Below are 25,264 nucleotides of genomic sequence, written 5' to 3' on the forward strand. Positions count from 1 at the left end.
CAAGATGATGTGTAACCTCCAGTGCAGATACACAGAGAATAAAGAAAATGATAAGCATGTTGACAGCACTTTATGTACAGGACTATGACATTATAGTAAACCCATTATATAATCCAGCTATTTCTAGTTTAATTTAATAAAAAAAATCACATAAAGTTCTGTAAAATAAACACAAAACTTATTCTACTGTCTTCTATTCTCAAACTACCGCATTTCAGAGTTAAAGCGCCATCTACCGAGCGAACAACGTCACTGTCGGCTGCGCGGAGACGCTGTCCGGAGCGCGCACGCTACGCACTCTCTGACGTCACGGCGTAGCCCTGACGAGGAGGAGCGCGCTCCCGATCCCGGTGCAGCAGCAGCAGCAGCAGCAGCAGCAGCATCATCACGGATGCATCACGGTGTCCTCAAATCCAGACATGATTCAAGAGAAGCTGCTGTGACCTGTTGAACATGTCGTCTGTGGACAGCTGACGAACATTTAAGATGCAAACAGATGATAAAAGAGGTAAGAAGGTAAACAGCTGGTGCAGCTGCTGCTTCAGGGAGGCGATGAACAGACAGGAAGAAAATATCAGTGTGTTCACATTTAGAGCACATCTGTCACACTGTCTGTGCAAAAACATGAATACAGCATTCATGTATTAGTCGTTATAAAAGGGCATTTCATGTGGCGTCTGTTAGAAATAATAATAATAATAATAATATTTAGTCTTTTAATTCCATTCATCTCATGTGTGTCAATAACATTTACGGAATAATACATTCAAAACACCATATTTTTATTTTTCAAATAAATGCTTATGTTATTATCATTATTTTTTGCATGTTGAATTTGCCCGGGTGCTGTCTATAGATATTTTTGGATTTCATATTATTTACATTTATTTTTATTTGACAATGAAAAAAGTTTGTTTTACAAAATTGTGATAAAATATTTTTCACAATGTTTTTTTTTAATTTTGAAGATAAGACCTCTGACTGATCAATAATACGAAAATATATTTTTCTTATGTAATTACCATTTTATTTTCTTAGCAACATATTTTTAAAAATATTAAAGGGTTAATAAAACTATTAACATACTGGGGTCCTTAATGCAATGTAATATTTGTGCTGACCAGGTAGATCAGTGTCCAGAACCTGAACATGAGGCGTGTGTCTCGAAAGAAAACTCTGAGCCTGGTGAAGGAGTTGGACGCCTTCCCCAAAGTGTCCGAGAGCTATGTGGAGACATCAGCCTCAGGAGGAACAGGTGACACATACATACTGTACAAGGACATATGACGTATACACACAGCAGTGTCCTCGCTGATGTACAGCGCCTGCTCTGAAACAACAGTAACCCCCCCGTCTGTGTCATCCACAGTGTCGCTGATAGCTTTCAGTGCCATTGCTCTTCTGGCCGTCTTAGAGTTCTTTGTTTACCGAGACACTTGGATGAAATATGAATATGCAGTGGACAAAGACTTTTCCAGGTATTTTACTATAAATAAGTTAAAGATTAATAACTAAACAACTTCCTCAACTAACGATGTGACCTCCTCACGCAGGCGACTAATGTAGAAATAAACTCTCTTCTTCATATTTTACAGTAAATTGAGAATAAATGTTGACATCACAGTCGCCATGAAGTGCCAGCGTGAGTATCAGTTTGTTTTTCATACGATGAAATCACATGTGCTTTGTAATACAGCAGCAGTTAATTGAGAAATCTGTTCTGATGGCAGATGTTGGAGCCGATATTCTGGATCTGGCCGAGACCATGATCGCGTCCAACGGCCTCCAGTACGAACCTGTGAGTGAAACATGTCTAACAATGGAATTTACTTCACTTCTCCACCCACAGCTTCTTAATTAAGCAGTTTCTCTGTGTGTTTGTTTAGGTTATTTTTGAGCTGACTCCACAACAGAGACTGTGGCAAAGGTAAGAACTCACTCAGGTTATTTGATCCTATTTGGAGAGTTTCAGTAAAGTAGCAGCCAAAACATCTTGCTTAACTTTATTCCACTGGCTTTAATGTAAAAAGTATCTTTGAGCCTGTAATTTGTCCTGCAGGACGTTGATTCTCATCCAGAGCAGACTGAGAGAAGAACATGCCCTCCAGGAAGTCCTTTACAAAACTCTTCTCAAAGGATCTCCCACTGCCCTGCCTCCACGGTCAGTCACACGTGCAAATAAAACTTCTGCACTGTAATCGCACAAAAAGGTTTACAGCACATGAGCAATTTAGTAAAACACGTGTGTGTGTGTGTGTGTGTGTGTAGGGAGGACGCCTCTATGGAGCCGCTGAATGCATGCAGGATACATGGGCACGCCTACGTCAACAAGGTGGCGGGAAACCTGCACATCACTGTGGGAAAGTAAGAAAGCTCCATGTAGAGACTGTAGTAAATGTGGTGTCACGATGCAGCTGCAGGACGTGTGTGAACATTGAAAACAACTACATGTAGCTGGAGACGAGTCTTCTAACAGGTTTTTTTCCCTTTTCAGGCCTATTCACCATCCTCAGGGCCACGCGCACATTGCAGCTTTTGTGAGCCATGAGTGTAAGTTAAAATACGCCCGTCTAAAAAAAGTGTATTTTAAAACATAAAATCTTTTATTTCCTAAATAATCTAAATGATATTAAATGCGTGTCAGATTTTCTCCACGGCCTTGTTTGAACCCCAGCTTCCTCTCACCCCTACAGCGTACAACTTCTCCCATCGAATAGACCATTTATCTTTTGGCGAGGAGATACCAGGCATCATCAATCCTCTGGACGGCACAGAGAAGATCACCTATAACAGTAAAAGATCATTTAATCGTTTTCTGCTGAACTAATGAGGGGTTGAGACATTTGATAAATTATAAGTAGTAGAATTTTTTCCTTTTTGAAATTCATGCAAAAAGACAAAATATTTATGTGTGATTCGACCCCAGACAACCAGATGTTCCAGTATTTCATCACAGTGGTTCCCACCAGACTCAGCACATACAAGATCTCTGCAGACACGCACCAGTTTTCTGTGACTGAGCGAGTGAGTCAAAAGAAAAACGTCACCCCATTTGTAATAAATGAAAAAGGACTTAAGAGGATGATGGTTTTTAGAGAACACCATACTGTCTGTTTTCTAGGAACGGGTGATAAACCACGCAGCAGGAAGTCACGGAGTTTCTGGCATCTTCGTGAAGTATGACATCAGCTCCCTGATGGTGACGGTCAGTGAGCAGCATATGCCCCTGTGGCAGTTCCTGGTCCGCCTGTGTGGCATCGTTGGGGGTATATTCTCCACGACAGGCAAGCGCAGGTTTATTTTAACCAGCAGTTGTGTTTTTAAGAAAGTGCGACAGATGTGAGAATAGATTTTTCTCTCCTGAAGGTATGCTCCATGGGTTTGTTGGCTTCTGTTTTGATGTCATCTGTTGTCGCTTCAAACTGGGAGTCTACAGGCCCAGAGAGGTGAGTCTCTACTGTACAGAATAGTATCTTCCATAATGATAAACACATTACCTCCTTTACTGCAGAACAAGTAACATTTTTGCTTAATATCAGAAAACAGACTTACCTGTGCCAAATGTGTTCTAGGACGTGCAGCTACACAACCAGATGAACAATCTGAACCATCACCAGATCCCTCTGCTGGCTGATGATGTCCCTCAGGAGTAGCAGGTTTTCACCCACCATGGTTTTGTCCATTAAGCTGCAGATTTTCTGCCTTCTGCATGTTGTACTGAGGTGACTGAACTGCACAAAAAGCATTCCCACGAGGGAATGTTCAATTCAGACCATCAGATGTTGTTCAGTTTGTAAAGAACTGATTTTTTCTAAAACTGCTGTCGTTACAATTGTTTTTCTAATGGGGAAAAGCAGAGTTGTCAAACACTGAACTAAAGTTCACGTAGGTTCATCGTGTTGCACAGAAATATTCTAAAGGTTTCTTGTAGTAGCCCAAATGATGTGGAAGCTGTGTTTCACTGTATTATAATCTGTGAAAGTGTTTTAACAAGTTGATTTTAAGAAGTTGATTATACTGGCAGCTTAGAAAAATGTTAATCGAATTTCATCCTAACTAAAGCTTTGATTTACTCTGGATGCAGGTACGTCGTAGTCTTTAAAAGACCAAAACTAAAAGACAACCTGGTATTTAAGAAGGAATACATCTTGCTGATACTCTGATGTACCAAGTGTTAAATTAGCAAACTAAAATAAATTAGTTAAGTCCTGCAAATACATTTTCCTTCTATATACGGGCACATCAGTCACTGTTTATCAGAAGAATCCGTTTACGCTGGTGATGTTAAAGTTTCCTGAATATAAATGCTGCAGTGAGGCAGAAAAGCAACTTTACATGACTCGGCTCATTTGCAATTTTCTAGTTTATTTCAGCTTTACCAAGCAGACTTGAATGAAATGTCAGAGCAGGGAATAAAGGTGGTCAAACATTTGACAACACCAAAAAATAAAAAATAAAAATAAAATAAAGTCCGTGGTTATGCGTCGTTACATACTGCGACTGTGGCTTCTGCTTGGGGTTTGGGCTGCAAACAGCAAAGACAGCACAGACAAGAGCAAAACGTGATAATGACAGTTACAGTAGCCCTGTAGAACAACCTGACAAAACCAGTCAACCATGGCGGCGGCGTACGACTGCAGACATTTTGGTTCATCATCACCCTTAGAAATCAAAATGACAGCTACCATGGTTACACCACAGACACGGGCTTTGCATAAACATTTATTTTTGTCCCTTTTACTCCCGTAAGTGTAGAACACAGTTTTCCCCCTCGTTTGTTCAGTAAAATCTGACTTGCCTGTCACACTTAACACATTTGGTAGACTCTGTGGGAAGCTCTGTGGTGGGATCTTGTGAAGACGCTCACCAAGCAAAGAAATAAACAGTCAAACACAGTTTTTGGTAGTGTGTAAGAATAATATGCAAGTTCAACTATTTACAAAACTTCAAAACTGGGGTCAGGGATGCAATAATCAGGAGAACCGCTAGTCCCTCATGTACAACTGACCACTGTTGTTTAGATCCAGACTAACATACAGTTATTTATAATGGTCAAAGATCGGAATCAGACATGCCCCTTCTCAAGTTAACACTTACAGTATTTAACAAACTTTTGTAACATTGACCAACTGTAGCCTCCTGTGTTTGGCTTCCTTTTTATGCTAACAAATATAATCTTTTGGAGCCGTGCCTAATAAATCATATTTTCTCTTTAGTATCCAGAGGCCTGCCTCAAGAACTACAAGAAACTATCAAGCAATAGAGCCTTCGTCTTCACGTTTGGCCAGTCTGGCGTCATCTGCTGAACACGGATTAGCTTTACATTTATGTCAGTGATAACTTTTTTCTTATAAAATATATATAATAACCCGATAATGTTTGAAAAACACAGGTCATTTGACAACAACGATTCTGAAGGCATTTCCTGAGATATCAAAGAATATTCATTACAAGAAATTATTACTTCCACTTCACAATAAACAAAAATAAATAAAAGGAAAAAAAAAAAGTTGACGAAAGCGATGGGTTGAAGTATTTGTGACGTCGTGGAGTGATTATTATTCATTCAGAAGGTGTTGAAGAGTCTGAGGATTCTAGTGGTTGTTAAAGGACCTCCTGGGATTTTCCAACATATCTGGGTCATTTATTTTTTAGAGAAACATAAGTTAACACTGACTTAAATATAATGCTAAAACATATAGATAGAATTTTTTAATTTTTAATTTATTTATTTATTTTTAAACTAGACCCATTGCTTAGGCAATTCTAATTTGTTTCACAACATTAGCATTAGACCTTTACAATCTCCCTGTTGAAGTTATTCCCTTATTTACCAAGGTTCTGGAAGAGTTTTTCCTTCTCACAACACTTGAGACGTTGTACAGTATATGATACTGGGCTATACAGATAAACTTGACTCTGATGTACTCTTATTTATATAATATATATATTATATATATATCATACACTGCCAAAGTCTACTACATATAATCAGACTAGTCTGAGCAAGTATAAAGATGTAAAAGTAGTAAACTTAGTTTCAGTATAAACTGCTGTACAAACAGGCAAAAAGTGGATGAGCATTCGAACAACCAAGGATTATGTTTCAAGACATACTGACGTTATTTGTGATAAAAAAAACAAAACAAAAAAAACCTCAAGAGCAGGAAAGATGGCAGATCTGTACGTTTTGTATCTGTGGTGATACTGTCGTCCTGTGGTCAGATTTTAGCTTGAATCTCGAGTCTTAATCTGGATTGGCCTTGAGACAGGCACACTGTCCACACATAAGACATACAGATTTCCAGATCATCTGCTTATTAAAGCGAGGAATTGGATATCCTGACAGGAAAAAAACAAAAGTAGAAATACTCCTCCACTGAAGCACTGCCATTTTTCAAGTATGTAAACAAATAATCACAAGGCAATGCAATGTAGTTAAGATTCAAGAGAATGGAAACCGTGTGGAAAAGAAAATGGAAGTCACACAAAGGCTATGGTTGCATATATAATTGGCCACTTTGAGAAGAAAACTGTTGATTCAAAATGAACAAACACCTTTTTTGGACGGGTTTGGTGACTGGACAGTGCATGGACTGATGACAGATTTCCAAACTAAACAAACAATTCATGGCTAGTAGACCTTTTACCCCCCCCACCCCCCCGTTCTGAATGCTTCGCTCAACTGCAGCCCCCACCTGTCGAGAACCCTGCTAATCCACACCGAGGGAGAATTTTGAGTGTCCTCAGTGGGTGTCAGAGTTTCAGATGTTTCAGCTGACGGCTGAAGGCAAGGGCTGCCGTCTGACTTGAGGCGCTGAGGAAGACTCAGTTGGTTAAGGTGCTGGACGCACGGAAGTAGGAGAGGAACTTGAAACAGAGGCTGACCACGAAGTACCAGATGTTTCTGGCCATCTGGGAGCGGGCGATGAACACCCTCCAGATGAAAACGACCAACAGAGTGTTGAAGGTGTAGCGGATGTTCCTCAGCCTGGGGAAGAAGAAGGTGAGGCGGAATGAGTCAGGGGTTTACAATATAGTTTTTATAATAAAGCCGTAAAATTAAATTACACAATGCAGCAACGGTCTTGCATTTACATTTACTTACTTCCTCAAATGCTGCCTGGCAGCAGGAATGTCAGACATGTCTTCATTCAGGACGTACTTCTTGGTGCCGATGCAGTAATTCTCTATGTACTCAGGCCAGTTCAGCTGGCGCACATCAAAATTAAATGTCTGCAACATGGGGAGTAAAGAAAGTCACGAGGTTATGCACTGAAAATGAATGTTAAATTCCATTTTCACTCACTAGAGGGAGCAATGGGCTTTCAAATACAAAGAAAGTCAATATAGCAGGCGTCTGCTTGCTCTCTAAACCATGTCAAGAGATTCTTCGGTTGTGGGAGACTCACAGGTAAAAGTACTCATATGTTCCCTCCACCAAGTATAATTATGGATAATTCATCACATAGTGAAGTTTACAGTGACCATTGCATGTGTAATGGACGAAAACAATCTGGTTTCCAACTTAACTGGGAACATACAGACATGCAAACCTACTTTCCTGTCCTCAGGTGTTAGCTGGCTCATCAACATGCTCATGTTCTCCGAGTTCCACTCCCAGTCCTGGCTGCTGAAATACTCCAGCAGGCCAATGGCCTTGTGTAGACGATTGAAGATGCGCATCATCCTAAACACAGACATCACACAGAGGTTAGGACAGTTGAATTTATAATACATTTTGGATTTTAAGTGCACAAACGTGGCTGTAGCTCCTACTGGGGTTTCTGTCCGGTGAGACGCAGGATGAGGTCATAGATGAGGGCAGGAAACTTGTGGCTGACCAGGATCCAGTACTGGTTGATCAGGTAGTTGGAGGTGATGTTGGCGTTGGGTCTGCGGAAAGCCTGCTCCAAAGGGTTCCTCTTGAAGGACGACATGACATGGTGCTCTAGAAACAGAACGGTTGAGATGAGTGATTAGATGCAAAACGTGCTATGCTCTGTGACTTTGTCCCTCTGACTACCATTTTATCAAACTAGTCACTGGAGATGTGGGAATGTTACGATGGAATGAAGGAAAAGAAAAAGGCACAATCATCCACTAACCAGACAGTGAAGCAGGTAATTGCACAGATTACAGTTTCTCTACCACAAGGATTTCTTCCAAGAACCATGGCTGGCCTCAATCATAACATTATTTTCAGCTCCGCTTCTCAGAAATAAAGCAGCTGCAGCAATTTCCTCTCACTTGGCAGCACGGCGGACTGCACCTTCCACCTTCTCTCCCTAGAATCAGCCATTCACAGCTGCAGAAGACGGTCAGGTAACTCTACAGACATTACGTCACACCAAGTGGGCCGTGCGCCATTTGTTTCTATGGCAACACATATGTAGTGGTTGCAGAGAGATGACCAGATCTGAGGCGACAGTCAGCTGTGGCTCAGCTCCTTGCTGGGAGTGTCACCAATAACCTTGAGCTGCCCTCTGAGGTCTGGGACAGTTACAGTGATTAATAAACACACTAGAAGCTAGTTCCTCCTCCCTTAGATTAGCTTCACTCCTGGCTCTCCTTTGGCCCGGTGAGATTAGAATACACAGCTCCACTTTCATAACTGAGTTGCAGTGATGAGACATAATCCAGCTACAAGCCATCTGGTGGCAATTTCCTCAGTGAGGCATCTGCTAATCTGAGAGGGCACTGGAAAGAGGGGGGTCTATCGTCATCCTGCCAGTCGGACATCGACAGCTCTCTAATCCCACTGTGATGTGATGATCGCTGGGTGGGAATCAATGAGATTTCATCACTTCTGTCACGAAGCAGATACTGCACTAAATCAAGAAAATAATCTGCACATTAAAAAAAAAAAAAAAAATCTTGCAGAAAAAGCCCAACAAAAAAGTGGTTGATCTTATTTGGAAGTTTCTTCAAACCACTTGCCTTGAAGAACAAAACGCTGCCGTCACTAGGCGAGAGGCAGGAAACATCCTGACAGAGGCAGCACTTTTAGGGTTTGATAGTGTGAGGGAGGCGAACGGAGAAGACGTAAACACTGCAGAGAAAAACTGGGTCTGAACTCGTGACCCTGCTGTGAGGTACGGTGTGTACAGTTTGGGTATAAGCAATAATGTTGAAGTATTATACTACCGACTCAGTCTGACCTTGAGAGACTGGTGGCCCTGTTAACTTCAATGTTTTTTAATCTAGCATGTTTGTACTTGTCCACTCTACAGACAGAGAGGCCAACAGTGGCCCAGGGCCAAAACATGCAGTATTCAGAATCTGGTCGCAAACAACAAATACATCTCGTCTCTTTCCAGCAGGTGGCAGACTCTCCACAGGACACCTGACCACAGACAGCGACATTATGCCACAACACTGGAGTATTGATTTGTGATGATGAAAGTGAAGCGTTGACAACATTATTGTGGGATGCCAGCAGACGTGGATCAAACGTCTCTATAAATATCCTCCCGCAGTGACTGCTTTCTATTACCTTTAAGCACGACAACAAACAATGTACCTACCGATCTCTCCCCAGTGGAATGGGTTGATGCCGCCAGTTGTGCAGTTGTACACTAGAGCCGTTTTAGGTCTGTAAGGTAGGTACAAATAAATATTAGTCTACATTTAGTGTATAACTGCACAGATTGACTAAAGGCTTTGATAAAAATAGACCAAAGGCTATGAGGTTTATCAATCCCCCCCTCTTATTTTCATATTTTACTTCACAGTACCGAGAGAGAGACCCAGGAGTTTTTCCATTTACCAACCTGTGCACGGCAGTGTACCAGCCTGCAGCCAGGGTGAGGTTGATGACCACATCCACAGGGATCAGGTCAGCCACTGCATCATTGTTCGCCCTCATGGTGCGCAGGATGCCCTTTCCAGCCTGATGCAGGACAACATCGTTTGAATACAACTTTAAAATCTGACAGTTTGAGATGCAAGAGTGGGATTTTTACTTACAGCTATGAAGACTCCGCTCGGCCCATTGAAGTTGTCGATCCAACCCTGAGGTGCAACAGAGAAAAGAGTTAATCCTTAGAGATGTAACCGACCTTCCTCTTGAGACGCTTACAACCCTAAGACATCAAGTTGTACATCCTTAACCACAACACACTGGTTGGGTTTACGTGCACTGAATTGACTGTTCAGACTTATGTTACTCCTTGTACAGGGGGAAAAAGGGAAGCTGTGTAGCAGTATTTGTCAACTTCAATTAGTCAACATTAAAAATTGATGAAAGCACTGGTTATAGACTGCTGCAGCTTCCAATGTGTGAGACTACAGACCAATTATATGATCAAGGCTGATTCTGGTCCCAAGTCTAATAATATGCTGACAAAAAGGACAAGATGGACTGGACACAGAGGCCAGAGGCGTTTTTAAGTCCTACAATCTGTTGATGGCGTTATGCCAGGCTGAAGTGAGAGCTACATCTTTGAATTTATATATTGTATTGTTTTTAGTTAAATGGAAGATTTCTAAAAAGATAAAGTCACAAAATAACAGGACTTAAATGCATATTGTGGTTGTAAACACACCACACAAACAAGCTGTCCCCATCCCCCTTCGCCTCTCAACGCACACTGGCATGAGCTGCCAAGGCAATTGCATGGGCACGCGTGAGTGAGGCCTTCTGAAGAGTCGCTGCCAGGCCGAGCTTACAACTGAAGGCAGAGCCGAGCCAGGAACTGTCGTCAGTCCCACTGCACAAACAAGGCCTACATTTCCTGACATGATAAACACGGACCTCCCCGTCTGTTCTGGTACCTTGTTGCAAAGTATTTTATTATAAAGTTTTAAACAGCCTTAATTTCAAGTTACATAAAAATTTTAAGCAGTTGAAACAAATCTTTAACACCAAGTCCCTCTTGGATTAACTTCTAATCTGCTAAAGATTATGAGATTATTGTCCCTCACTGCTGCTCTTTAATAAAGCTAAACTATTTCTTATCCAATTTCTTGATTAATCAATAGAATAATTTCTAAAATAATCAATAGCTGCAGAGCCTGAAATGCGTTCACACAAATAAATCTGCCTGTGTCCTCTACCCAGACGCCACTGCGTATTTCTAGTAGGTGAGAATTTCCTGTTGTATGCAACGTGTTCGACAGGGAAACTTGAGACAATGTCCGGACCTTGTTGTGTGGACACAGCCCAGAGTTCTTTTAATCTTGTGTTTAAAAGAAGTTCAATTTTGTTTTGGCGAACCCAGACTGGAAATCTCTTCAGTGCCAAGGCCAGACCCAGAGAATGTTGTGAACATTCATGATCGCACAGCTAAACTTGATAAAACTGAACTTGCAGAAGCAAAGCTAATATTTGAAACCATTTATTACCTCTAAGCAGATATCATCAACTGATCCTACTGAACAGCATGCAGAAAGCCAAGTTACATCTGTAACATTCAATTTGTCAGTGTGTCAGTCTTTGGTTTCTTATTTCTGCACCCATCACTTCAGCCTCTCCATTGCAACAGCTGTTCGAGTTGTCTGTTTAACATCTGTGCTGGTCACCTTCAATTTGCATTAATCCCAGGACACTTAAGGTAAAACCCACAGGGGAGCAGTTGTGACCTGTGCAGGACTGCACCAATCACTTATTTCCACTCACTTTAGAAGGACAAATAATGGTCAGCCATTACTGTTCATGTCATTGAGGTTTTACTACTTAGAGGAGAGTCCTTCGTGATGTTAATCAGTTTCAAATAAGGCATGAAACAAAGCAGACAATCAAATTTGTTACAGCACAATGTGTAAAAGTGGTTTAGCTCTCAGAGAGAGAGAACCATTTGGTGGACTCACAGGGAAAGGCTCCTGCCAGCTGGCTCCCACTATGGAGGGTCTGATGATGCCGATGTTGAGCCTGTGTTGCTCCTGCTGCACCACGTACTCTGCTAGAGCTTTGGTGTAGGTGTACGTGTTGGGCCTGTCGCTGATGAGCCGCGGTGTGATGTCACGCACAATACCATCATCCATCCACCTTAAAACAGAAATTCAAGATTCAGAAATAAGCTGGTACTTGGACATATATTAGTCATATGACACTGATTGACCCAATTGTATTAATATCATTAGTAACAATTGCATACAGGGTACAGTGTGCAAAAGTGTCTATTCTAAGAGTTCACAGTAAAGACAGGCTTCTTCATTAATTTTTCTATAGCACATTGAATAAATGTGCTATAGAACCAGAGCTAGGAATGGATATGAAATTTAAAAAGCTTCTGTACCTCTGCCTGTTGGAATCATTTTGTTTAGGAAATTAGAAAATGTGGAAAGAGATTCCATTCAGGTGTTTATATTAAAAATAGAAATTTGGCATCTTATTAAAATGTTTTGCTTTCAACCTTAGTCACTACAAACAACAGCTTTTGGTCTTTGACTCCTTTGAGTCTGTGTGGTTGTAAATAAATCTTAATACTTAAAACGAAACCTACATTGATTCCATGTCCTGGAGGCATAAAAAGCAGCCTGTTATCCACTTACTCAAGGGACTCAATGAGTTTCTTGGGTTCAACTGGTGGTGGGTAGATGACCTCATCAATGTGCTTGCGGTTGCAGTTTGCATAGGCAGTGGAGATGTGAATGAAGGCCTCGAGGTGGTGCATCTGATGGGCCAGGCTGAGGAGCTGCTGTGTGGCAATCACATTCAGCTGCAGGGCGTGCCTGCCAGAGAGAAGAAAAATGTGTTAAATAGTGTGTGTTCTGGGGGTGTGGGAGGGAGGAAATGTGCAAATGGTCAGGTGTGCACTCTGGAGATTAAATGTGTGTTGGGAGAAGGATATGAAGGGGTGTGTGTTTGTCAAACTGCGAATATCGCTGAGGATTTGCATGCAGAACATTTGTGTTTGCCAACGACCGAGTTTCATTCAAATGAGAATTTGCACACTAGCGTGAGTTTGTAGAACATGATCACAGGCAGGGATACAATGACACTAAAAGGATGGAGAGACAATGAACCAAACAGTAGAGGAAGAAGAACAAGACCGAATCAGAGGAGAAAAGTAAACATCTGCCACTGTCAGAAATGTGTCATTTTCAGCAAATGGTGGCTCATCATAGAGAACAAACTTTGGAAAATCTGATTTTGATTCATAATACTATACAATGTCATTTTACATGTCCATCTGTCCTCAAAGACAAGTCTGTTGTGCTTTCTGTGGCGTTCTCTCACTTATGGATAGTTTCACCATCATGCAAATCGTAAAGCTGTCTTATACAAATTACCATGTCGGGCATTTTGCTGGATTTGCATTAGCAGGATGAACAAAGCATTCCTAATTTTTAATATATTATTATTTAATAATTTAGCTTGATAAATTATTAAATTTATACTTAAAACATTAAGTATAGGGTTCTCACACAGAATGCTGTAAAATATTACAAAGAATTAAAAATGGTTTATTACTGCACTGTACACAAGGTACTACCAAATTAATTTTCATATACACACACACACACACTTATGAAAATTGTTGATGGATGCAGAAACCTAAACATAAATTAAAATATAAATTATTGTAAGCTTCATGCAGCAGTTCTAACACCAACACAATTCACCTCTGTTTTCAGCAGTGGGGATCTGTATCAGCTCTGCAGCATCACTGCTACAGCACAGTGCTCATTTTGCCAGAAGCGACAGTAAGAAAAACTGAGGGTCAGTTTAACTAGACACTGCAAGATTTACCGCTTCTCTGGCACTTGTGTGGGAGACAAAAGGGAGAGGCACAACCAAACATGGACAGTTTGCGTCGGTGGGTTGGGGGCGACCAGTCTACTGACATAAATCAGATGTGGGGCCAGCTTGTTAGCAGCAGCATGGAACATGAAAAGTGGTGAGAGTTGCATTGCAAGCGATGTAGTTAATGGCAGTTATTAGAGGACGAGCTCCGTGTGTGGGTGTCATCCTCCCACCACCTTCTGGGACCATATGCAGGGCGTCTTAACAGGACAGTCAGGAAAACACAGACCCACCGCTGTGCCCCTTCCTGCAGCTGATTCATCACCCATCTGTTTTTGTTATGATTTTAGATTATAAAGCAGAGCTCTCATCACTATCAAAAGGATAATTTTATACTTCAACTTTATCACATCGTGAATCCTAGTTTTGTAGCCGTTATATTGTACCCTGACTAATTACGGGCATCTGGGAATATTACTACCAAGTCTGGCAGAACTTGGCAGAAAAATCAAAAACTCAGCATATTAATTAATAGAAGAATTAACTGTTGCCAATTAGGCCTCATTGAAAAACTAGTGTTCTGAAAAGGAAACCAACATTTCTCACCATTTTTTTCCAACATATATACACCAACACACACCACACAGTAATTTAATATGTTTAATAAGTTGTTGTTACTACTACTAGTAGTACTACTACTACCACTACTATGGCGTTTCCTACTAACTGGGCAAACCTCAGGGGATTAACACAATTTCTACTTCTACTCCAGTTTTCTGACCCGTCGAGTTTCTCATCCTGTAGGATTGAAGTCTCTACAATGCAGTAGGCAATGTTAGATTGAAATCTGTGCCAAAATATAAACAGGAATGATCTTTAAGTGTAGATAAGGTCCAGACTGAGATGTCATCTTTAACAGTCTCAAACCTTAAACAGTTTTCTGATTTATGCCCTGCTCTGCTCACAAAGCTGCAGTCGCAGCACGAGCGTAATGGCTCAGAGATGACAAAGATGGGAGGGAAGAGGGAACAAGGGCAGTGAAAGCAAGATGAAGAGGGGTGGCAGTGGTGGTGGGGGAGGTGAAGGCCACTGTGAAAGATTGAAGGTGAAGCTACATCAAGAGATAAGAGCGAGAAAGCCACAGCAGGACAGTGAGTGATGTGAAAGCAGTAACAGATCAATATAAAGCTGTGTGGAGGGCAGTGAACAGCTTTATACTAACTGAGCTGTCACTCAAACCTGAAACCGTCCTGCTTCCTGAAAGAGTTGTCTTAGCTTTTTGTTTCAAGATTAATTCCTCAACATTTTTCCTGCTCACAAAGTCCTGAACACTGTCAGATAATTAAATGTACATCTCCCTCTGCTACACCCTTCAGGATTCACACCTGCGTCACTTCTTATAAAGCTGATGGAATTGATTAAATGTTTTGCAGTTGTCATCCATTGTTACATTCCTAAAACTGCAGTCACAAAAACCAGAATGTGGTTTTCATAAGTTATGCAACCAGCAGCGTTGTGTTGCATTCTTCCTCTTTATTATATCTGATAATATTTTCCCAATGTCATCTTTAAAAGTTACTCAAACTGATCTTCAGTGCGATTTAAAGTCTGTCAATTATACACCATAGCTTTAAAAAATAAAGTAAACATGGCCTCAGCTATGACCGTTTAATACATTTCAGACAAGCTCCCAACAAATTGTGTTAGGTGTATTCAAAAAGAAATGTATTCATTTACTGTTCAGTTACGTTCTCAAAATCGAATTTACCTAAATTATGGTCAACAACCTGGTGGAGATTAAATTACAACTACAGAGATTTTGTCTAAAAATGCCAGAATCATCTTTCAAACCCTACAAGTGTGATCTGTGCGTAATCTACGTGCCAGCAGGTTGTTAGAAATACTACAGTTGTGCAGTGGAAAACAGTTTCTGGTCCACTCCCTGTCCAACATCCACAATAATGATCTGATCAGTTCAGAGCGTGCAGGAATTTCAGAACATAATACACTCAATATCCAAGTATCTGTTCAAGCTGTATCTAAAAATACTTCCTACTGACGTAACTGAAACAACTGTGACAACTCAACATCTGACTCGCTTCCTATGCGTCAGTTTGATACATCACCACATCCACACCAATTAGGATCACAACACTGTTTCCACCTGAGAGAATAAAACCTCATTACCTACCTGAATAAGGAAGTCACCATCTATTGTTTGACCAGTGTCACACTACTGCTTTTCTTTACATCCTCATTCTGCTGTGTAAATTTCCATTTGCTTTAAAATCAAATGGCGAAGGATGTTTAGGGAGCTGCATGTCGTGTCAAGTGACGTCTCACAAGATGTTCTTGCTACACAACATTTATGCAACAATAGTGTGAAATTTTGCAATGAGATGCCAAAAAGATGCAAATTGGCAGAATTTCTATCCCAGAAGGAAAAGCGTTCATTAAAATCAATGCGATTCTCACTTGAGCGGCTCGTCGAAGCGGATGGTGGCAGCACAGTGGAAGACTATGTTGATGCAGGCACTGAGCTTCTCCACATCCTCTGGGCTGATGGCCAGGCCCGGCTGCGTCAGCTCGCTGCTGATGGGAATGATCTTCTGGTAGAAGTCGGGGTTGTCCTCCCGCACACGGTCGAACAGCTGCCAGAGACGCAACAGAGAAACAAAGAAACATAAGTTTACATGCTAAACTTCTAGGACACAGTAACTGCTAAACCTCCACATTGACCACTAATGACAGGTTGTTTAAAAAAATGTATTCCAACAAATACACATTTGCTGTTACAGCCCTTACTTATACTTGTATACTTTGTCTAATAAATTTGTGTTTGGGGTTAAAGCAATTTATCATCAAGGGCATGACTATGTTAAAAGTTTCAGGCGTATAAGATGCTACATGTATGGCTGGGTGACAACGATAAAGATAATCACAAAATAACTTTTCTTTGATTGATGGGAAGAGCATGGTTGACTGCCCAGCTCTAGCTGCATGGGACAGGTAGGCTGTGTGTGAGACACAGGGGTTGGGTCATGTATGCAGCACAAGTTTGGCTACCATGGGTCAGACAATGTAATGTTTCCTGATGAATATCTGAGCTTAACACACTCACAGATCAGTGGGTCAGAATGGAAACCTATTCTCCACTGAAGAAATACACTTCCTGGTGTATACCCAGCACCATAAGTTCTGTACATACCAGCCATATTTCCCTCCATGCAAGAATAAACACTGGATTCCACTGAGCAGAAGGACAAAAGGGAAAGCCATGTGGAGCAGTAAGTCCCTTTGCAAGTGGTTTTTAGAAGCAAACTACTATTATTTTATCTACACTTTAGAAAATGGTGAATAAAAGGTCATAAGCTAATTAAATTTACTGAAACAAGAAACAAGCCTGAAACAATGAGTCATTTTTATTCTGACCTCTAGTCATTCTTCAAAAGCTCAGTGACTTGTAGTGTACAGTGCATGTGTACCCTACATCTTCAGCTCACAATGAAACATGAAACCAAAAACCAAGCCCTACTTGTGGGATATTCCACCTGTTTACACTGCTGTTTGCTCACCGTGGGCTGCAGATGACATTCCAACATGGAGGATTAACTGAACTCTCGTCTACATTTACCAGCTCATATCTCACACGAGCTTTGTTGCCGGACACCCAGGACTGTACATGAAACCACCGTGTTGTACTATGAGCAGCAGAGAGTCAGTCAGATGTCGTCCTGCATCATAAATTTCATTGCACATCAAATGAGGAATCTCAAAGGCTAGAGTTGGCAGGTGCACACAGACATTTACCAGATTGAGAATGGCACAAGGAGGAAAAGGTTAGTAAGAGGACAAATGAAAGGACTGGCATTAAAATGCAATGCTGTGATGGAATTGCTGATCTGTGTAGTGTGCTGAGCACAGTTGAAGAGGACAGCTGTTGAATAAAGTTAAAAAAAAAAACAAAAACAACAACAACAGAGGTTTTATATTCTTGTGTCGTTTTGCATGTTTCAGTCTTCTGATTTTTAAAAATGTGCACCTCCTCTCCAAATACACCAGAGTTGCCTTTACTTAGAAAAAAAAAATATATATAATGTACAGTATGTGAAGTTATAATACATTTTTAACTAGAACGGATACATGCAATATTTTCTGCATGATAGTGTAGCACCGTTTCTATTATATAACAAAATAAGAGGAGTGTTCCCCTCCCTTTGCTCTATGCCAATAGCTGGCAGTAACAGACCTAGAGTCTGCAGAGAGTGTGCCAGAAGAAGAAGAGATTCACTGAGCAGCTTTCTCACAAAAATACCAAATCAGCCCGTGTTTTAGAGCACAAACAGAACCATGTTTACCGCATGAGTCACAGAGCTGTTGTCATGTAATGACCTCAGTTTAACTTCCTCTCGAGGGTGTGTAGCTTGGCAACAAACCTTTTTTTTTTTTTCGCAGTCCAACAAAACCTTGTGTATAGTGTCACAAGAAAGGTGAACTCGGCAGTCCAGTTAGATACTGTACTTCACATCCATCCTCAACTCCCAAACTAGCAAAAACACGCACATATCACTGCTACATATCACTTTGGCAGGGCAGCTGTCAAAGTTTGCAACTGCTGCTGAGATTTAAAAAAAATAAAAAATCCGTTCCTTTCCAATTGAACACCAGAAAACATGAGAACGAGTTTGACAAATGAGGAACCACAATATGTAGAGTACTTTTCCAAGCTTTAGTGACTCTACTTTCACTGCAAAACACAAAATATGGGACGTGCAGACGCATAACTTTTCAGTTTATTTTCAATCCATCATCATCCATCCAACTACCACACACAAAAATATAAAAAAATATATATTTGAAGCACCACTTTGGCAAATTTAAATTATGGAAAGAGCCAGAAGGGAGAAAGTGCATCAGGGTCAGGAGGGTGAATGGGGTTGTAGAATGTGGGTTTCAGAGTGCTCTTTGTTATCGACACAGGCAGAGGATGGCATTGTGGGATTGTGCTGTTCTTTTTGTAAATGGCTCTTTGGATGTTAAGTGGTCTTGTGCCAGTCTTCCATCGCTCGCATTTACCACTGCACCCTTTTCTGACCCACGGGCAACAATGAGCAAAATGCCTTTTACAAAATAACAGTCCACCAGCTTGCATTTTCTCATTGTTCTGTGTTTTAATATTACATTTTATAGTCAAACATTTGTCCTGTCTCTGTATTGGACATTGTAACCTTTGAGCCTGAAGGCAATAAATCTTCAACAGTACTTGAAACAACTACTCAGTGTATTTCAGAAATTCAACACCACTGGCACTTTCCTAACAACCCAGCAACTTGAGATACTATTTAAACAGACTCTCTTCTCATTAACAGCCCTTTAACTGGGCTGCAGTCTTTTCACAGGCCTCTTCACAGAAATTCCCCTCAAGCAAATGTATGAGAGACAATAGCAAGGATTTTGTATCGTCTAAAATGTTTACATACCAAAAAGTCAACTGTGCCTAAGCGTACCAGCATGATCTAGTGTAAAGGACATGTCTCCAGTTATTTTAAATTCAGTTTGTCACTTTTTGCACAAAAATATATGAAAGCTTCTGAAGAGACTCTGCAAATACCAGCACTTTAATAGTTTGTCAAATCCTTTTGACGCGTCGCAAGTGTTGCCATCCAGAACAGCTACAAACCTTCAGATACAAATGGGATAAATATGTTTGATTCTTTAAGTTAGTCCTACCAAGTCAAAAAACATCAGACAAACAGAAATATGAGACCATAAGTCATTAGACACCTTTTTTCTGGAGTAGTTCAGGGACAATGTCTGCAGTATTTTGGTTTAAACAAAACAAAAAGCGGTCAATATCCCCCCCACTCACATCCATACAGGTCTGAAAGGTAGCTTGTGTCTGCACCACTGTTCTTTCCATGCTGAGTAAGCCAAACAGCGACAATTGGTGGTGAACAGGCTGGAAAATTTACTGTAGCTGAGGAAGGCCTGACAAAGTGTGTCAGACATAAGCAATTAATAGCTGCATCCTCAGCATTGACTTCCATTTCCTGAAATGCACCACCTAAATTAACTGAAAAGGATGTGAGCAGGATTACTGACAATGTCGGGGAGAATGACACCTTTAGCGCTATTAACAATAAGCATGAGCATAAAAGATTATACATGGTGGATGTGGGTAACCATTTATCATACCAGCAACAGTCTCCTTCCCATCTGCAAATATGGTAAGGTTAGCCTTCATGTTTGGAGCTGAGCTATTGCTAAACAAATCAATTGAAAATGTCAATGTGATCTGAGTAATAAGGTTTACAGTCAAAGCAAATGAATAGTTGCTGAACTTGATGTTCAGTATGCTGGTGGCATCACATTCCAGTCTTTCAGACCGTGATCTTATGCTGAGCCAAGGAGAATTTCATCACATTTTAAGAACAAACGACCAGACATAGGAGTTAGATTAAATCCAAAAGATGAGATGATTACAAAAAGGTAACAGCAGCAACTTTTCACCTTGAGCGTGATGCAGAGTCACAAACGCTTTGTAATATTAGTCCTAGACAACATTTTGGCCATTTGAGTCCTGTGAAACACACATATACACATCAACAAAGAACACTGTTCTTTCACACCCACGTTTCAGTGCAGCTTTCAAATGTTAAGGCTAGTATTCACTCATTCAAGTCAGTATTTCTGTCATCAAAAACCTGGTTTGTGGCTTTTCCCCCTATTAGGGATTGTAAGATAAAACTCCCAGAGTAGTTATGGTTCATGTGAAAAGTGCAGGTTCTCTGAACAGAGCTGTGCACAGTCAAAGATGTCATAAGAGCCCTGTATACAGTGCAGTGCTCCAGACATCAAATCAAAAACCTGTGACCTCGTTTCCCCCCCTTTTTTCTGCACCAATCACATGTACTGTTCATGTCTACTCTCCAACACAAGTAAACCTCTTCTATCTACAGTCACTTGTTCTAACAAGAGACACATTTCAAAGAAAACACTGTTTCTCTGGATTAGAAACTGGAGTTTCTGAAGACAGAGCTGCTGCAGGTTTTAATCTTGATGAACATGATCCTCTCCAACACAGAGCATGTTCTCTCTGTCCTGTCACTTGGTCCCTGAAGCCAACACCCAATCCTCAAGCAAGAATCAGGGTTTAATCATCTGGACCCAATCTATAGTACCTACATACAAACACCAACAAAAACTAATGCAACAACAAGTAAATCTGGAAGCACATTTTCCACCCTTCATTAGGTTCCAATTGTTTACTTCCTTTCTTTCCTCCAGACATTTTCACAGTATTCAGCATCCTTTACAGTAAATCCAATACAAAATGTCATTAAGACACATTTAAGGTAATCAGTTATTCCTCTAGCATACCAGTGAAAACTGACAGGTAGTGTACATGTAGAGATAAAGTGTCCTACCCATGGTAGACTTTACTATTACTCTTAATGATAAGGGTATTGTGGCAACAATTGTGTGGTATAAACCATTACATCTCATCCCACAGGACCTGCTGCCACAGATAACTGATGAAACATGGTTATGAGGAGAGAGAAAACTGGTTGGCAGACTACACAATCCCCAGCAGAACTGGGTCTAAACCACACATGTCCGTACGGCCTTAATGACTTCAACATTTAATGAGCTAATTTGTTTCATAAACTGGAGTTAATTTGCAGCCTAATTATATGCAAAAGCATTGGGTCCCCCTTGCCCCTCTCTCTGGGGAGGAGTTGTAAGGCTACTGGATGCTTTGCAGTCTGCTTGCCTGTTGCAAGGCACCACAAATTCTTTAAATTGTGCCAAGCAGTGAGCCACAACCCTTTTCTTTAAGAGTGTCTGTGGGCACTGGGCAGGACTCAGCACAGCTGATGCCACAAACCTCCCCACTCACTTTCAACCCCTAATAAGTTGCCAGTTTAAGACAAGCATTCACAATGCCACACATTAAATATAGAATTGACTTTCTGGCATTAACAACAGGCAGGAATTTCAAGTGGAAGTTGGAGTCAGCAAATCAATCTTGTAGTCACGTTTGACTGTGATAGTGGGTAAAATACTGAAAACCACATAGTGGGGGGCTACATTTTAACGTATGTCAGAAGCTGGCACAAAAAAAAAAAAAAACCTCAACATGAATTTCTGTGAAATATTGAGAAGAGGAAAGCTGTTGTGCATTTCCAACATTTTCAACCTACTTCTGACATTGTTGACCAAACTCAATATCAATACTGTAGAAGCTGCATCATCTTTCTAGCAACACGGACAATCTCTAACAGGAAGGACAATACTGAAGCCGACATTTACATATCTGTTTCATCAAGAAGCAGATGAAATCTGTTTCTGCATGAGCAATAAAGTTGGTGTCAAAACATGAAACAAGGTTAAGCAGTGCTAATGTACATTAGTACCTGCGTTAGGCAATGTTCAGATTTTAGATCAATTCAGAAAATACATGCATGTATTTTTAACTCATAACCCACTTGAAAGAGGTGTGGTATATTTTCTTTGGCTTCATCCAAGCGCTGGCATTTCAAACATGAAGTCCTGTAACTCACACAGGATGTCATTGCATCCAGACCAGGCCTAGTCTCGATTTGACGGCAAGAGTACATATTTAAAAACAAGCACACACAAGTTATACAAGTTAATCCTTAACAAAAATTATTGCAACAGAATGTCTTCTCTCCTCTTCGCCTGGTCATTAGATGACGCGTCTGAACAACTATGGTGAGCAAACACTAAACCACCTTTCCACAAGGATCCTGCCCCGTAGGCAAAATTCCATACGATCCCTTATCCCACCCAAAGCATTCCATCTCCCACCTCTGCAGCAAACATCCAAGCCCATCCCTTACAGACGACGATGTTACACAGCCTCAGAGATGAAATAGAGGGTGGTTACTGGGATCAACAGCTTGCTAGTGGGCAGAAAAAGCATGCTGCAGTGCAGGAGAGGCACTGCGTACCCCAAGGCCTACTTGTATCAAGTGCCTGACATACCATTCAGTGCCTGGCACTGCAGCAATGGCTGCAGGCATCTAAACATTTCCAATGTATCACTGCCTAGCCTGTGCACAGAGAGACATGATGTTTAAATGTCAGTCGGTGCAGCAGAGATGCACACAGAAAATAAGATTCCTATCGGTTTGTCCTTTTCCTGCCCATGGCTGCTGCCCTGATTGCATCCTTTGAAAAACACCATGGGACGGATCTCTCGGTGGTTACCTAGCAACAGGTGGTAAGAAAGATACTGGCCTGGCTTCAAGGATGAGAGGAGAGGCTACTCAAGAGACAAAACCACTGTTCTCCTTCATGAATTATGCCGATTGTGAAAACTATAATACTGACCTGAAGACTGGCATGAATACCAATTGGTACTTAAGGCTTGGTCATGGAAATTTAATGACCTCACTTCTGAATGGAGACTGAGCATGACCGAGTCTGCACTTGGCAGAGGATCAAGCAACGCCCTGATGGCCACTGTCGATTGCCAAGTCCAATGGAAAATTATTGCGGTGGGACTACAGCAAACGCTACTGCTCGATAAATGTTGAGGATGAGGCATGATAAAAATTTGAGCGCAGTTAAACTGATGTTCAACAGCAATTGATCAACACCGATTTTTACTTATGTGACAGAGTTGCTAAATCCAGGTGATATTGTATTGGTTTAGTCAGGTTTACAAGTAGATGCTCTGTTTTAATGGCTCAACTAAGTCCGGTTAACATCATTTGTAACAGTCATTTGCCAATTAATTCCCATTTGTTAATTGTTAGTCTTCCTCTGATTTTGGCTAGCCCCCCAACTGGAAAACCCTGGGGCTTCTCTTGACCACTTGCTTTACCTAACCTTAACAACCTTATTGTCCAGCCATCTTTGCCTAATACTAACCACTTCCAAAAACACCAGGGATCTGTGTCTACCTTCTTATGGATTTTCTTTCATTAAAACCACAACTGAGAATGAACATTTAAAATTGCTTGAAATAAATAAATTCCTCTTTGCCACCCACTCTTATTCCTACAGTGTCTAAATTACAGGGTGTTAAATGGTACTTCTACAGGACTATTGTACTAGGGTGAACTAATTGCATGGTGAAAAAGGTTCTATGAACCGTGGATGGCCAAGGCATCATGATCACCTTGACAGAAGGGGCAAATAAAAAAAAAAGTCAGAAGTACAATAAGAATCCAGCACTAAGGTTTATACTTCAGTAAAAATATCTGCTATTATAGTGAGACAGAAAAAGGAAATGGAAAAAGTAATTTTCTTAGGTGTACTGACAGTTTGAGGCCAACTAAACGAGGCAGCAGCAGCACGAGCACGCAGCAGCTGTTTCTGAGCACATCAATAAGCAACTAATTCGGTCCTCATTAAGGCCAACATAGTTTGGAGGTTTTTGTTGAGTAATGTGGTTCTTGCCGTTTGGCCCGATACACCTTACAGAACATATTTGAAGTTCATTCCGACCACGCCTGAATTCACCTCCTTTCACTTCTACATTTCTCTGATCTCTCGTTACCTGTCCTTTCCACAACCTCCTCCATTGTAAAATATTCCTGTCTTCATTATTCTCAGTCTCATCCTCTGCTCTGGCTCAAACACACCAGAAATGTTAACTGAACTGGGAGGCATTTCATTAAACCTTCGAGTATTCTTGATCAGACTCCTCATTTTGCTCTGTGACTCCACGTCTCTTGACTGAATCACAAAGATAAACTATTGGACTCTTCTGAGGTCATTACATTTGTGTCACTGTGGCAACGGCACCTGCAGCTGCTATAACTCACAAGCAAATTTCTATTAATCTATAAACATACCTACAACCACCATGCCTTCTGAGAAGCCGTGGTTTTGAATGGTGATTTGAATTAACAGCCCACTAGTCAAAATATCCCAGCACATTGAATGTCACATGGTTTGGTCCCAGAAGTGCTGCTGTAATGGTTTAACAGCAGCACACTCAGCAAATGTTTTACTGCTGCATTTTCCATATAAATTGACTGCTCTGAAATCTCACTAGCACTACAATCTGTAGCTGTCAATCATAATCAAAACTAGAGATGGCAGAACATGTACCCAAATCAAATTTTAGCAAGTCCAAGATAATTAAAGTTGATGCCACAGTTGCCAAATTCATCCAAAACTAACTAATATAATTTCAGCTGCATATTCCATTAAGGTATTTAAAAAGCATCATCTTTACTTGTTTATTAAAGATTCAACTCAGTTTCACAATAAAGCATTGTGCAACAAAAGACACCCGACATTGCCCATGAAGAAAATGAAAGCAACACTACAAAAAAAAATTCCTCTTCCTCCTCACGTCACAGTTCTATTTTAAAACTATATTGATAAAACTTCTTACTCTTCCACCCTCTGCTGCTTCTCCACCCCCTTTCCTCTTCTACATTTCTCTGATCTCTCTTGTACCTGTCCTGTCTACAACCTCACCTGTTTCTTTGAGGCTGTTCTAAACCCTCCAGTTTCATTCTTCTCTCTCCTTCCAGCGCACTATGGCTACTTTTGCCAACCATGCTCTGTTTCCATTTTTTTCGTATAATG

General features: G+C 40.9%; 2 protein-coding genes and 1 non-coding gene across 4 annotated transcripts in view; 1 reads left to right on the forward strand and 2 right to left on the reverse strand.

Moving 5' to 3' along the window:
- Positions 1–404: 404 nt before the first annotated feature.
- On the forward strand, positions 405–5,509 carry LOC113163655 (endoplasmic reticulum-Golgi intermediate compartment protein 2-like). Its single transcript, XM_026362442.1, has 14 exons — positions 405–508; positions 1,125–1,255; positions 1,370–1,478; positions 1,596–1,642; positions 1,731–1,798; positions 1,887–1,927; positions 2,060–2,161; positions 2,269–2,364; positions 2,495–2,550; positions 2,694–2,792; positions 2,927–3,024; positions 3,122–3,284; positions 3,367–3,446; positions 3,573–5,509. The coding sequence occupies exons 2-14, from the start codon at positions 1,150–1,152 to the stop codon at positions 3,651–3,653; spliced, it is 1,146 nt and encodes a 381-aa protein (XP_026218227.1). The 5' UTR covers positions 405–508; positions 1,125–1,149; the 3' UTR covers positions 3,654–5,509.
- The window catches only part of si:dkey-97m3.1 (fatty acyl-CoA reductase), a 33,462-nt gene continuing 12,543 nt past the window's right edge, over positions 4,346–25,264 (reverse strand). For both annotated transcript variants that reach the window (XM_026362440.1, XM_026362441.1), the window contains exons 3-12: positions 16,166–16,341; positions 12,496–12,675; positions 11,812–11,989; positions 9,970–10,014; positions 9,774–9,892; positions 9,528–9,595; positions 7,780–7,951; positions 7,561–7,690; positions 7,109–7,236; positions 4,346–6,991 (exon numbers count right to left, since the gene is read on the reverse strand). In XM_026362440.1, the coding sequence (XP_026218225.1) occupies positions 6,829–6,991; positions 7,109–7,236; positions 7,561–7,690; positions 7,780–7,951; positions 9,528–9,595; positions 9,774–9,892; positions 9,970–10,014; positions 11,812–11,989; positions 12,496–12,675; positions 16,166–16,341 (1,359 nt within the window). In that variant the 3' untranslated portion in view covers positions 4,346–6,828. The remainder of the gene's footprint in view (positions 6,992–7,108; positions 7,237–7,560; positions 7,691–7,779; positions 7,952–9,527; positions 9,596–9,773; positions 9,893–9,969; positions 10,015–11,811; positions 11,990–12,495; positions 12,676–16,165; positions 16,342–25,264) is intronic.
- Positions 9,126–9,272, reverse strand: LOC113164952. Its single transcript, XR_003299058.1, has one exon. It is a non-coding gene; the product is annotated as a small nucleolar RNA U109 (small nucleolar RNA).

This window comes from Anabas testudineus, chromosome 23 (genome assembly GCF_900324465.2).
Source record: "Anabas testudineus chromosome 23, fAnaTes1.2, whole genome shotgun sequence".
In the NCBI taxonomy this organism is placed as follows: domain Eukaryota; kingdom Metazoa; phylum Chordata; class Actinopteri; order Anabantiformes; family Anabantidae; genus Anabas; species Anabas testudineus.